Source organism: Lepisma saccharinum, chromosome 16 (genome assembly GCF_977018435.1).
Source record: "Lepisma saccharinum chromosome 16, izLepSacc3.1, whole genome shotgun sequence".
NCBI classification, from domain to species: domain Eukaryota; kingdom Metazoa; phylum Arthropoda; class Insecta; order Zygentoma; family Lepismatidae; genus Lepisma; species Lepisma saccharinum.
In genome coordinates, this window is record NC_139244.1 from 3,657,645 (window position 1) to 3,672,409 (window position 14,765).

The 14,765-nt window shown below is 43.2% G+C and overlaps 1 protein-coding gene across 4 annotated transcripts in view; it reads right to left on the reverse strand.

The window, feature by feature from the left end:
* cact (NF-kappa-B inhibitor cactus) overlaps window positions 1–14,765 on the reverse strand; it is a 55,659-nt gene that overhangs the window by 8,653 nt on the left and 32,241 nt on the right. For all 4 annotated transcript variants that reach the window (XM_083137597.1, XM_083137598.1, XM_083137595.1 and 1 more), the window contains 2 exons: window positions 13,798–13,903; window positions 12,382–12,634 (listed from right to left, as the gene is read on the reverse strand). In XM_083137597.1, the coding sequence (XP_082993723.1) occupies window positions 12,382–12,634; window positions 13,798–13,903 (359 nt within the window). The remainder of the gene's footprint in view (window positions 1–12,381; window positions 12,635–13,797; window positions 13,904–14,765) is intronic.

The following is a 14,765-nucleotide window of genomic DNA, read 5'->3' on the forward strand; positions in this document are numbered from 1 at the left end:
TCCTCCCCTCACACATTCAACTTTCCTTCACAACTGTTACCCTAACGAACATATAGTGACGACCTCCGTGACTACGCGCTACGTCGCCAGGGGTTACGGGTTCGAATCCAAGGTTGAGTGTTCTTTGTCAGGGTCCATCATATTATGACTCATTCTTACCTTTGCCGGTCTCCGTGGCGGAGTGGTTAGCACAGCGCGCGACGACGCCACGGATCGAATCTCGGTCTGGGCATCATGGGGTACTCTTTGTGGGTGGTCCTTCATTAATTTCATCATGTCACCACTCATTAGCCAAATGTGGCAGAAATGCAAAATAAAAGAAATCAATAAATACATATATAGGAAAACCCATCTCCGATAGGTGATGGAGGAATCACCGCTCGATCTGTGATTGAATCACAGTTTTTGCCATCGCCACAGGAAGCAAAGGCTCGGTTCAACAGCACCCACGCACATCGGGTGAACGCCACATGTGACGACAGCCACGCGGAAGGTGACATTTCGAAAACATACGCAGTGCCCTTTTTTTAAACATTTTTTTTTATCGGAGTCTTAAAACAGCCCCGGTCCTTTTCTGGAGCTTGACTCATCGCTCTGGCTCCTAACTTGGCCACATTTGACCAAGCGCGAGGCTATTTCTGCGCGGGCTTTTTCCGTCGAGGCGTCCCTGCACTTTGGGTGTATAAGGAATGCTCCGACAGGCAGGCTGCGAAACAGGGCCGCTCAGTTTTAGACTTGGGGAAATCCCCCTGCACTGCTCAACAAGCGAGAACTCGTGATTCTCCAAACATCCTGAAAATAGGTCCACGGACGCCATCGCAACGAGGAAAGGACCATCTGGCACGGGTTCACATCTATCGCTCCTTAAATACTAGCAATTTCTTTTTTAAATAGAACGTCCGTGGGCTAATTTTTCCAAGCACGGCTGTATCTAAACTGAATACCACTCTAAAATACCAGCCCAATATTTCCAATGTGACAAACGAGAGGCGTGTTCCATTTTTTAAACCAAAACCTACTCCCAAACTTTTTTATTTTTTCCATTACGTAACCTAATTTGCGTGATTGGATCATCTGTAATTTCAACTTGAATCCAAACGACTATAAAATGCTTCCATGGAAATCGAGCCGGATATCCCTTGATTACAAAGCAACGTCGTTAGCCCTTGTATTACTGCAGCCAATCTTCCATGCTTTTTCTTAACACTTTTATGAAATTCGATTGCTCTTTTTATTTTTTTTAATTAATAGAGGTAATTTTCCTGATCTTTCTAGGATTTCCAAGACGGTGGAAAATCTCTTAAACTAGGATCAGTCATTGAAACGTCATCCGTAATTGAACACGATGCGGCATCGCTATCCCGATGGGAAATCAGGAGCTAAAATTTTCGAGGATTCCTCCACAGAATATATAAGTCATCATACGGATAGTTTCCTGCAGAGAATCAAAGAATTGAGTTGACGATAGACGTGGGATAGGAAAGCCAACATGTAAAAATTCCAGACCTACAGTGGTTCCGACCATAGAACGGACTTGGAAATTCTATTTTTGTCTTTTCTGTCGAAAGCCATGGAGGGTCGGTCACATGAACCGCTGAACCAATCGGCTTTGTCCAGTTGCCGTGGTGAGGGGAATTCTCGTGGTATTCTGCGTTGCCAAATTTTTCGTTTTGGGTAGTTTTCGAAACAGGTGGCACACTCATCAAAGTCAAGCACGGCGTAGCCTAATGGTTTGCCGCCACGAAGTGGGCTTGTTGACAGGAAGAGGTGTCGTGTACGACTGGACAAAAATCAGGCGTGTAGCAACCGGTAGGAACATCGCTCCCCCCCCCCCCCCTGTAATGGAAGTGGAAAGTCTGGCTTTCCTCATGTCCAGTCTTTGGACGGGCGGACTTTAGATAGGCAAGTACACAACGATATAATAGGATGCAATGGAAAATAATCCGGCTGTGTCTAGAATATGACTAGTCCAACAATAGACCATGGTACAGTGCGATACACAAGTATTGCTCGGCAAATTGTCCATGACTATTTTCATTAATTTTTCTCTTACATCCTGTGTTTTCAAGCGATGGATTTTTATGTATGCTGGTGCAGAAATTGTCAACAGCTTGTTTTGAGTTTTCTTTTAATTCTTGAAGCTCTTATTGGGTCAAATAAAAGTGCGCGAACATGGTGATGGACAATTTGCACATAATACTCATGGATCCTACTGTACATGACTTAAGAAGGTAGGTACATAAACGGTGACGTCCATTTGACAAAAAAATGTGATCGGAAACAGTGGGCGCTTTCGATGTATGTTGGGAATATTTTCAATAGCTACTGCAGAAACGTGGATTCTGAAGTGTGTGTCTATTGCCGTAGAATACAAAATTATCACTAGATAATTGTTCTTCGAACAACAGGCAGCGACAATGATCAACGCAGTCATTTATCTATACATACGCGTGATATGACCTGAATTATTGCAACAATAATTGTAAAAGCACTAGTGCACGGTTGGGAATGTAATGATTCCCGAAAACTCGGGAAAAAGTCCACTTGTTGACGTCATTCCTCGTCAACCAATCTCCGTTCACTGAACATTGATTGGCCTACCATGATGAATTAACCCTGTCGTCTCAGTAGCAGTGATGCCAAAAGCAGGGAAATTTCCCTCGGCACAGGGAAATTTGAGGGTGAAAAGGGAAAAGGGAAATTTAATGAAAAATAGCTAAAAAAACAGGGAAATTTAAACTCACATTTCCGTTTCATTCTTTTAAAAAGTTCGAAAATATTTTTTTCAGCGTGTACTTTTTCCAAACGAATAGTTAGCAACAGTGACACTTTTCAGTAAGCTTTCTTTCTCCCTGTTATAGATGACCTTGACCGGTCAGTCTTATATTTGTGGCGTTTCCTAGAAAGGCCTCAAGGCACGAGCCGCGCTGCACCTCGAAAGAATTTGGGACGGGATTTTCATTTTTTTCTTGTTCCGTCCATCATTTCAGAACGTGTCTTAGTGGCTGTGTGTGTGACTTTGTGTGTCCTATGTCGTTGCAAGGAGAATGGAAGAGGTGACTGATAGGAAGCTACATGTAACTCCCAAAAAAGGTTATAAAACATCGTGGGGATTTATCTGCGGATGAGTTGGTTTGAGTTGGTGTTTTAAGTCCACTTTATGCACAGTAAGGCTAATCGGGACTGGACCTACAGTTTAAAGTGGGATCCGAACCACTTGTGCCTCCACCGGGTATCGAACCCGGGACCCCTTGATTACAAGGCAATGACGCTACCACTGCGCCATGGGGGAGGCCCTTATCTGCGGATGAAAAGATATCTGGGAAACATGTGAAAAAAAATCGTATTGAGTGGCTGCCCATTACTTCACACTTTTATGATTTTCATAAATATTTAATAATAATAATAAAGTTTGTTCCTCGGGCAAAACAGGCGTCAAAAGAAAAATATTAACAGCAGGCCCCTAGCTAAGCTTTGACAATGGGTGGGTTTCAAAGTCCGACAATCATTGCGCAACAGACGAATTATTTTCTTGTTTGGGGATTTTTTCAATACATTAGTGTTTTATTTTAAAATTCAAATGTTTATTTTAGGATAATTATATTATGAAACTATGATCAGTTTCTAGTATTTTATTCGATGGGGGTTTGAACCCACTAAACCGCCTTATTAACAGTTATAGTAATACAAAGATAGCTTCAGATGTGTTTTGAAAATCGAGGGAAATTTAGGTCGAAAAAGGGAAATTTTACACTGGTAAAAGGGAAATTCTGCATTCGGAGATTGGCAACACTGCTCAGTAGACCACAGCCTGAAGTACAGGGTAGCTTAGGGATACTTCGAAAGGACTAGGAACTGTTAATCAGTTGGTTTTCTCAAGTCTTCAAAATTTCCCGCATGCTTGAGAAGTAATAATTTGAAAACACGCTCCACGTGAACACTACAGAACTGGTGATAAGCGAGATGATGGAAGGTTTCTGTTCCATCAAATCGATCAGGGAAATCCACGTGTTGGCGTACCAACGGAGGGGAAATACGACCCCCCCCCCACACACACCCGTCCGGCCGGCTGCTTTTATAATCAGAGAGGCGAGAAAGAAGTGATGCGGGTTTCCCAGCTGCACGGCGATGCCACATGTACACCTTGTGAGCTTGCGGAAAAAAAATCTCCAGTCACCTCGTCAGCAGATAAAGAGGGGGAGGGGAAGAGTTCGCTTTTTCCGTAAGTCACGTAGACAAACACTTAGCACCAAAAAAAAACTGCAGTTTTAGGCTGCGAGGGCTTTATTCACAGTGTAGCCGACCTTCGCGGTCTGGTGGTAGCATCCTTACACTCGAGCTTTTACGTGCATTTCAGCGCCCAGTACGACTCGCGCAGGAATCGTCCGTTATCCGTGCGATCTTGTAATTAGATTAATCTTGTAATTAGATTAACCACAGGCTCCTGGCTCATCCGATACGCAAACAAAAACCGGTCACAGCGCGTAATGGGTTCCCGAAGTAGTCTACTGCTATGTGAAGAATTTCATCCCAGTGGGTATGTAGCTTCAATGACACCGACAAACATATCACGCGGTCAAATTCCCCACAAAATCAAGGCGATAAATTTCAAGAGGTGCGCGTTTTTAGCTTGCTTTGACGAAATCCTTAACAGGCCCCACCGATTAAATAAATCATAAACTTGGCTACAGATTTCTGGTCTTTACGGCGATTCCGCACATTCATTTCAATCTACAGGGTGATTCATAAGTTCGAATACAGTCCTGGAGTTTCTAAATGTGGGTGGTTGGAATCGTCGGTCATGGATCTAATACACTAACATGTCCGTCGCATTGGATGTGGGTTAAAGAGGAAGGGGCTAGTGTGATATATCAACCAAGGCTACACTAGTGACAAGTGAATGGCATAGTTGCGTGAGACGAATTGTTGCCCAGATTGTGCACAGCCAGTCGCGTTTTGGAACTTGCAGGACTCCGTCGGAGAAATTGCTAATCAGCCCGCATAACATATGTAGAAATTTACATGCATCGATTGATGACAAACTGGACTAAATAGCAAAGCATCATTGATCTGGTATTCCGTAAATCATATTTGTAGAAGTGTATAAACTCTATCTTAAAATAGCCCGACCCTGTGGCCGAGTGGTTAGCACATCGCGCTGCGACGCCAAGGGTCCCGGGTTCGAATCCCGGTCGGGCTTGGTTGTTTGTGAATGTCCGTCCATTCATCAATTTCATCACTCATCCCCATCTTCGCAAATTAGCCAAGAGGCACAAAACGCGAAGTAAAATAAACTAAATCAAATCAAAAACAAAAATCTATCTTAAAATATTCTCATCGACGCACACTCGAAAACAAGACCTACTTCGTTGAATGAATGGAATAATAACCCCTTTGTCAGTTTACCGTTCGGCCGCAAGATAGCAGCACCTACCGGTCAGGCATCGAACTCTCCTCGCCGAAGCATACGTCATTCTCGCTACATTCAGATCCCAAGGTCATTCATACAAGAAAATAAAAAGCAAATTGGTTGACGAACCCGCTGTTAGGTGGGTTTTGCTTTCCCTTCCGCAAATTTAACGAGCGTGTTTTGTTTCATTTGTTTTCTCGCAGCGATTCGGGAACTCTCTCTTCCTAATCGGTAAGGTTGGACGTGCAATATCTGCTACGAACTGCTTCCGAAAACGTCAAAAAGGCTGCTATTCTGCAATACCCATGATGCAAAGGGTGATTTTTCTCTGCGCTAAGACCTTCACGTGACTGGGGAAAACCCTAAACTCTTCGATAACGTCGCTTCCTTCACAGAAGGAGCTTCAGACAAAGTCCACTGGTTGAAAATCGAAGAATGTGTCTCAGTTCTGGTATCTTGTACTACCGAGTGGCGTGCCAGGATTTTCGAGGGAGCATCTTTCCTGTCATTCATGTTTTTAAGGAATACCGGGTCAAGAAGGTGTTAAATGACCCGCACAAACCCTCCCCTTGAACACACTACCGCTAATCCCAATACATAAATATAAAACACATCAATTTTGGGTCGATCACTTTAAGATGTTACTTGCAGTGGTTTTTTTAGGAATACTGGGCCAAAGGGGGTTACGATCTCCACTAACTCTCCCTTGGGCACGCCACTGGTTACTCACTGTAATTTACAGTGTACGTAAACACAGAAAACGGTAGGAGGTAAATTTCGCCAAGCAATCTGTTCGAAACAGCTTTGCCATTACAAGCATGCTTGCCGTGGGAAATTTCTAGGTTTATTAAAGTTTACATTATAGTATTTTTAACCTTCTTGAAGCTGAGGTTCATGTTCTAACAGACTCCCAAATCTGGCCCCTAATCACGCTGCTGGATGCAGAGACAAACGCACAAAAACAGATGAAAAACACCTTTATTCGACAACTGACTGTTTCTTCGACATGGAAACCGTGTCAGTGTCGCAACAAATTGAAGGGGTACACAGAAGTGGGAGGATTTTGCAAGGGCGCGCTCAGGATTTTCGAAAGGGGGCAGGGGTGTTACTATGCTTATTTTGTACCTTTTTCCCGGAATACTGGGCTATGGGATTATGTCCCGCACCAAACCCGCCCCTTGGGCACGCCACTGGGATATTGGGTAAATTTGCGCCAAAATGACCACAAAATTGGGTGTGATAAATCACTCATTTAACATTTATTTACAAATTCATCATTCAGGAGCGGGTCAGCCTTTGGCTGCTTCACCACTCAACCCCTTAATACAACACAAAAATTTATTTTTGATTATGGTGGAGGAGAGATCGTCGGCCCCCTCCAGTCCCCTTTGCTGCGTGGAAGGAAGCGCGTTGCCGACGGATGCCAGCTCCATCTGGAGAGCGTGAACTGTGTACACGCTACCGCCCCCAACATCCCGCTCGCAGACTGGGAAATCCCGGAAATAGGGTCACGCTATCCGGCAGCCACGTGCGCTGTTGCCACGTCTCCCTCCGCAACAGGTATGAGGCGCGCGAAAAACCTCTTCGTGGAATGATGGAAGGGCGGCTGGAATTTCCAGCACTTTGTCAACACGGACGCCGACTGTCGTGCTAACATATAAGCTCATGGGTACATTGTCTCGAGTCTAGTACACTTTATTTTACCCTGATGAACGGGGGGAGGGGGGGTCGTATTGTTATTCGTGGATTTGCTTCATTTTTACTTAGCTCTTCTGGCACTTTGGATAATGCCAAGATGATGATGAGTGATGAAATTGATGAAGAGGCAAGACACTCTGCTAACCACTCCTCCACGGAGGTCGGCGTATCGTTATTCATATTTTCGCAGTCTGGGGGTAATCGCGGTGACGAGGATGGATGATGATTGCATGAAACAAACGAAAGAGCATTCCCCAAATGTGATTCCAACCCCAGGCATTGTCGAGCAACAAAAACCGGTTAAAAAGGACCGAGGGTATTATTATTGGGTAGTTTCAGTCAAATTTTAAGGCAGTTTTTACAAATTTTGCTGGCAATGCCTTTCCATAAATCAGCTTTAGGATTTACCTAGTCTCAAATGGGTAAAGGCGGCAGGAGCGCGGTGCTGTTCACATATTGCGCCGATTAGGTGCCTCCATTACACGGAAGAGGGGTGTGTGTGTGGTTTTTTTTTTCATCTTTTACATAGTACACCCTGGACTTCATTTTGCAGACTAAAGAGGCTCTGGCGTGCATCTGAACTCGCAGCCAGTACAATCCTCTGTGGAGCTTGTGTTGCGTTGTCCACGAATGCTTGCGATTGTCTTTTCATCCATTTCATATTATAACAATTCATCCCCATCGTCACGATTAGACAAAAGTGGCAGAAAAAAAGCTCATGGGAAGCTTTATAGTTTGGCACGCAAAATCTCCCACGAAAACGAGTATAATAATGAAAGACTGCGAAACCCGCCTAAGCGTGGGGATGATCACGGTATCATACGATATGAAGTGAGACTGCCTTGCTATTTTTTTTTATAAATGATAGCTCAGCCCCAAGGTGCCAAAGCACACCGAACTGGATAACTCTTTCATTTTTTCTCTTTCAGGAACCCAAGGCAAGACGCCAGGGAACGCCGCGAAACCATTGTTGCAGAGCCCTCATTGTTCCAGACTGCAGATGCACAATGGAAAGCTCCGCGCAGGCTGTTTTCCATTGAAATCCAGGCCACTGGAAATCCCACGGCCGAACCACCTGCTTTCCCTTCCTCGGAGCGAGGCAGGGATTCCCCACGAGAGAAACCGAGGGATCGCTGGGGAAACCCAGGCCCTCCGCATAATGCCTCGTTATGGAGAATGGTCCTCCCTCCCACCTAATGACAGAAGTGTTGCTGCACACCCGAAATTACATTGCAATTTCTTGCAGCAGAAAAGAGCAACGTTCTTTAGCAGCTGAAAGCTTTGAACGTTGTCAGGAAATGGCTACTTCATCCCTAATTCCCCCTTGTCTTGCAATTTCTCTTCAGGCACGGACATATATATTTCGGGGGTTCCAAACCAAGTGTCAGAAATACTACTAGTAATAATGCTTAGATTAAAATATTTACATTGACAGCACGTATTCTTTATGTAGTTAAGATCAGCATAATTCGAAAAAACAAGAAAAAAAACAAGTGCCCTGACACAAAACATGTCAAATAGTAAAGAATTGAATTGTATATTGAATAACAAAAATAAAGAGGAATATTTTTATTACTAATTTTTAGTACTTGGTAAGTTTTTCGGGGCGAAAGTCCAAAACTCTATTCCATTGACTTGGTCTAATTTCTTCGCATGAGGTGGTCAAGTTTCGAACTCGCGACCAAGGGGGTCCGTAGAAAACTGAAAGTCGACCAAAAATTATATATTTCATTTCAGCCACAATAATGTGTTAATTGTTGCACGAACATGGTAAATTCAAATTTGAGCAATGTTTTTTTTGAGGGAACAACACTATTATCCCTTGTTTTGCCCCCTGGAAAAAAAATACCTTCCTTTCCCCTCCCGTGAAAATATCCTGCGGACGTGCATGCTCGCGACCATAACGCGATCAACGGAATTGATGAAGAAATAAAGGAATCCCTAGGTAAGGACTTGGAACACAGAAACTTTGGTAGCGAGGCAAATTGCCCATTACTGAATGAATAACAAATGAATGAATCCAGTTGTGGGTAAACCGTCCATTCCACGGACCTCGATTTCTCAGCCGACTGCAATTAGAGATTGCGTCAGTCACCCAACGTCCGGAAGCAACGTCACCTTTTTTACGCAAGGCATTCGTCCCTTAAGAGGAATGGCCCTCGTCATAACTAATTGTGCAACGCTGTGAATCAAGCGCAGAATTCAACCTAACAGTAACGGCTTGTGGGTCAAAGGTCGTTATACGAGCTGTAGAAATTATAGTGTTTGCAATGTGAAATGGTCCCTTATACTAGTCAAATAGGAGCGGAAATTTAAAAGAGTACAAAATTAAGGGGGAAAAACAGCCAGCCACCAGAAACTTTGTAGGGGCGTCAGGCTATTGATAAAACTTGACTAGTACAAATAATAACTATTATAATTAATAAAAATAAACACTTTATTTGAAACTTTATTATTGTTATATCCTTGGGGAAACACTTCTACTCGAGCCGGACCCTGTGGCCGAGTGGTTAGCACATCGCGCTGCGATGTTTTTTTACATTTCATGCAGTTAGTGTACTAAAATGCATATTTATTTATTTATTTATTTATTTATGAGAAAAGTATCAGTTACATGTTGATGCCCACTCACCCACACATACAATTGGTAATCAATGTCCCACACTTGGAAAACAAGTGACCTTTCGACACGTCAGACAAAGGGCAGCAACTTCCAACAGTGAAGCAGGAACTCAGTCTTTCCACTCTGCCGCAGTCTTTCCACTCTGCCAAGTGGGAAAACGTTGAGGTAGGTTTCTGCTGGACGGGTTGGAAATCTCTGGACAGAAATTTCCAGCCGTAGCGACGGACGGCCAACTGCAGAAACCACCGCGCCACTGGCAACCCTTCTACGTGTTGCCAGCTTGTGCGCGGCGGCTCTGGGAACCGCGTTTTCAAAGAACGAGACTTGCTGGAACCGACGTGACACTAGAAATACTGCACTGCCCACAGGATCACCTACTAGTCGACCGGGTTGTGGTGTTCCATTGTATGGTCCAGATTAACCCTTCCACTTCAAGGTCAGAAGAGTAAGGCAAGTTCTTGTTTTTATGTCCACTTTATGTACAGATAGGCTAATCGGGACTGTGCCTACAGTTCAAAGAGGCATTTAAAGCCAGTACAAAACTTCAAACATCCCTCATGTATGTTTAATATTAGCGAAATTGTAGTATTATAAAATCGTCACGGTGTATTATGAGCTATACAACTGCAACCAATGTACTCATCGATAACAGCAGAACAAACACATACGAGAAAACCTATGTTTCGAAGCCACATGGTTTTGCTACGTTCTTACAATGAATGAAGATTAATAGTAATCATTGAATTCATGTGAAAGATGTACAGAGCCCTTAGGGAACGTAATAATTGAGATCACGATATATAATTTGGAAATGAGAGTGCTACTAGAGTATATCCCTTGGATATTACATTTGCCCTACCAAGATATTCCAATCTCACTTTTAAACTGTAGGCCCAGTCCGTGTTAAGGGCATCTGTGCTTAAAGTGGACTAAGCATACTACAAAGAAATAATTTTTGATCTTTCTGTACGAAAATGCAATCACAACTTACGAGCAGTAGACAATAATATCGAACTGCTAACATAACATGAATCAATAAAGTGTTCCACTCAATGCGCTGGAATGTGCTGACGTTCGTAACTGCATGTAGACGACACGGGTAGGCGGCAAGAGCAAACGAAGTTACCCTGCTATGCGTCCATTACACTTCGAGCAACATTACCCGGACCACTGTTACGCAAGGGCCGTGCGCCGTTTGGTGGTGGGCCAAAGTTCCTCGCGTGCCAAGCCGCTGAATCGAAGGGGCGCTGGACGGAGGCCAACATCGAATGGGTGGCCCGGTCAATCGCAGCGGAGAGATCAATACGGACGGGTGCATTATAACGCTGACAGCCAGAGAAAGGAATGTTTCTTAATTGCAAATCACCTCCCAGGAGGTTCAGAGTGAATTGCAAGCACGCACACACATGCAAATACTTTAAAATCGGAACACCCAACCAGAATGTTCGTGGGGAGGCAACCCCTGAAAAAGGTACAGAAATTTGCAACACTGCTCTTTCCAATAAAGTTTTCCAATATGATGACGATAATCTTGTCAAGTTTTTAATACTGATTCACAAATCTCAGGTTGTTAAAATGAGTTGAAGTCCACTTTTATGCTCAGATTCACTATTCGGACTGGACCTACAGTTGAAAGTAGAATCCGAATTGGGCATCAAACATCGGACCTCTGGATTTCAATGCGACACTACACAGTGAAAGTTAATTTGTTTGAATCAACAAAATACGTTTAGCTAGTATTTTGGTAAGCATAAATAATAAGCAGTTAACAAATTTGGTAACTAAACAATTGGTCGACATTACTAAAAGAATTCTCGTGAAGAATCATTGGTTTGTCGCATGTTTCAACAAACGTTTGGTTACCCGAAATCATTTTGGTTATTCAAAACAAGTTTTCTCTCTGCGATTTCACAGATTTGAGGAGACCCACACTGCGATGTTAGAAAATACTTCCTTTCCAAATTTATACTGAAAACATGAATTTTCACAGATAATGAACGTGGGTTTCGCAACACTGAAAAAACTTAATTCTTGATACCAAAAAACGCGGTCGGTAATTTCGTATTTTATGCCACTTTTCTGTCTCTTTGGGTTAATCGCAGAGATTAGAGAAAGGGACATTCACGACTTGAACACAGCATCTTAGCTGGGGAGATAACTTCATATCTCTCGGCCGTGTTGCAGAGACGAGCATTGAAACGGAGACATTTGGTGACCACCAAGATATTAGCTATCACAGACAGCTAATCAAGGAGTTGGGGGGCACAGAGGTGGCTTCGATTTGATTTTTGTTATGTAGCGTCGATTTTCTGGAACTTTTAGCTAATCGCAAAAAGACAAGAATGAGCGATGAAAACTGATGGACACTCACAAAGAACAGCGTTCCCCAGCTCGGGATTAGAAGCCGTTAAGATATCACGAAAGCTAGTGGCAAGCTTGAGGTACCTTGTCGAAACTTGAGGTACCTTGTAGAAGCCTGCTGCAAGCTTGCCATTATATGCTTGCAGCCAGTTTGTTCTTTAAATGGAAAGCCTGAAGCGAACTTACTGTGCTATTTGGACGGGACCCCTGGCATCGTGGCGAGCTTTGCTAACCACTCCGCGACCGGGTCGACCGAAAAAGAGGCAAGGAGAAAATCTATGGTACTCACCGTCGTAGTTGCGTTCTTCCAGGCTGAGTGGCACGTGGGGGAACATGACAGCGTACTGCAGGCTGGCGCTCCTCGTCTCGGCGACGGACACCGGCTGCAGGAGGGCGTTCAGGCACTCGACGTCGCCGCTGCGGCAAGCCAGGTGGAGGGCGGTGTTCCCGTGGCGGTCCCTCACGTCCACCGACGCCCCCGCGACCAGCAGCCGCCGAACGATCTGGGGCTGGTGGGTCAGCACGGCCATGTGGAGGGGGGTCTGCAACACAAGGAACAAACAATCAGTCACTTTGCAAAAAATGTCTGCTGCTTACAAAACCCTAATTCCACTTACATGGTCATAACCCCCGCCCTTTGGCCAAGTATTCACATACAAAAGAACGTCAAAGGCAGGAAAAGATGGCAAACTGAGGAATGACTACTATGCTATATTCCAGCAGTTACTACATTATAGCGGGTTCTCTCTCGTATATAGGGCAAAAATACAAGATGAAATAAAAGAACAAACATCTAACCCTATGTCTATCCCAACACCTAACAATAAATATTAATAGTATTATTATTTAACGTTATCCCTACTCTTGTTCATCCAAGAAAAAATAACTTTACATTTTTTTCCCCATGGATCTTCTAATAGTTTTGAGATCCATCTAAAATCGTTGTTACTTTCCAGTTATTTTGAGCTCTCGCCCCCCCCCCCCCTAACGACGCCCATGAACCAATTCGTAATGTTGTAAACTACTAATGTTGTGTCATGACACACACACACACTCAAATGATGCAAATGAAACGGAAAAGAAAATATAAAGAACACCTAAGAATGAACTAGCCCCACCAAGAAGTGATTTTTTTTTAAAATGCAGTCAAAGTAAATTAGAGTTCTCTCCCTGTCTTCCCTTTACAAAAAGTCATCTTTCTGTGTAATTCTTTATGGTTAACTGTTTATTGCCGATGCAGCACCAAATTGCATATTAGAAAATAAAATGGAAATTCCATTTTCACTACAAATACAATAATCTCGATATCTAAAGGTTTTCTTTACGATTCTAAAATAGCTTAACTTGTAGATCCAGTTCAGAGGCAAAACTGAGACATTTTCGAATTGATAAGATAAACACATGTCAAATTTGGAATTTCAACCCTGGATGCGACCCACTTGAGATGTGAAGAACCCGACAAAAATCTGGACAATCCCATCACATCATTTTGTCAAATACATGTTTCATTACATGTTCCTACCATTTCCCGAATATATTGTTTTGACGCACCAAAATTTTTTATTCGTATTGGAAATCTTTGCTATTCTCCAAAAAATAAAGAGTACTGCATGAATAAACCAACGTTAATTTCCCAATGAACTGAGCAATCACATTTTTATGTAGTTTCTATGTTAAAAAGGGGGGGGGGTGATAAACCACTTACCTGACATAGGTCGTTGGGTATGTCCAAATAACGTGGATCAGGAACATTAGTGATTAGGCTGTAGACTACTTCTATGAACCCATGTATTATCGCTATGTGCAGCTGCCTGGAAGACAAGAGGAAGCACCGTTAGAAACATAGGGGGCTCTGGGCGCCAATCGACCACAAAGTAAAAAATAAAATCGGAAAACTAAAATATAAAAATATTTGATAACGAGGTAGCAGGGACAAAGCAATCGACAAGAAAAAATAATTAGTAATGGATAAAAGAAAGGGTGGAATTCACACGATGCAATATAGAATTTCACAGCACATCAAGGCAAACAATCTCTCTACGAGGACCATCCGGAAAGTAGTACCCGTTCGCGCCGTGTGGAGCGCTAGTGAGGAGAGTAGCCGCCGTCATTGTAGTTATTGTTAATATGAGTTTACAAATGTTCAAAAGAATTTAAAACTCCACCACTTTTGAAGTTAGGGCTGTGATCACATTTATCAACGCCATGAATGTGCGACCATCTGATATTCAACGTCAACTAAAGAAGGTTTATGGAGACAATGTTATTGATGAGTCGTCTGTTCGCCGCTGGTGTCGAAACTTTAACTCGGAGAGAAAGAACGTCCACGATGACGAACGTTCCGGGCGGCCGTCTGTCATTACGGACGAACTGCCCTACATCCCGGAACTGGCTACTTCCGATTTTTTATCTCTTCACAAAACTAAAGGCCTTTTTGGGAGAAAAGACATTTCACAGTGATGATGAAGTGTAAGAAGGGGGTGACTACTTTTCTTAATGGACTGGAGGCACAGGAATATGAAGCTGGGTTACAAAAACTCGTCACACGTTATGACAAATGCTTAAATGTACAAGTAGATTAAAATTTGTTGTTAACAATTAGAAAGTTTTGTCACAAAACAATTGTTCCTTTTATTTTTAAATTCAACAACTGGTACTACTTTTCAGATGCCC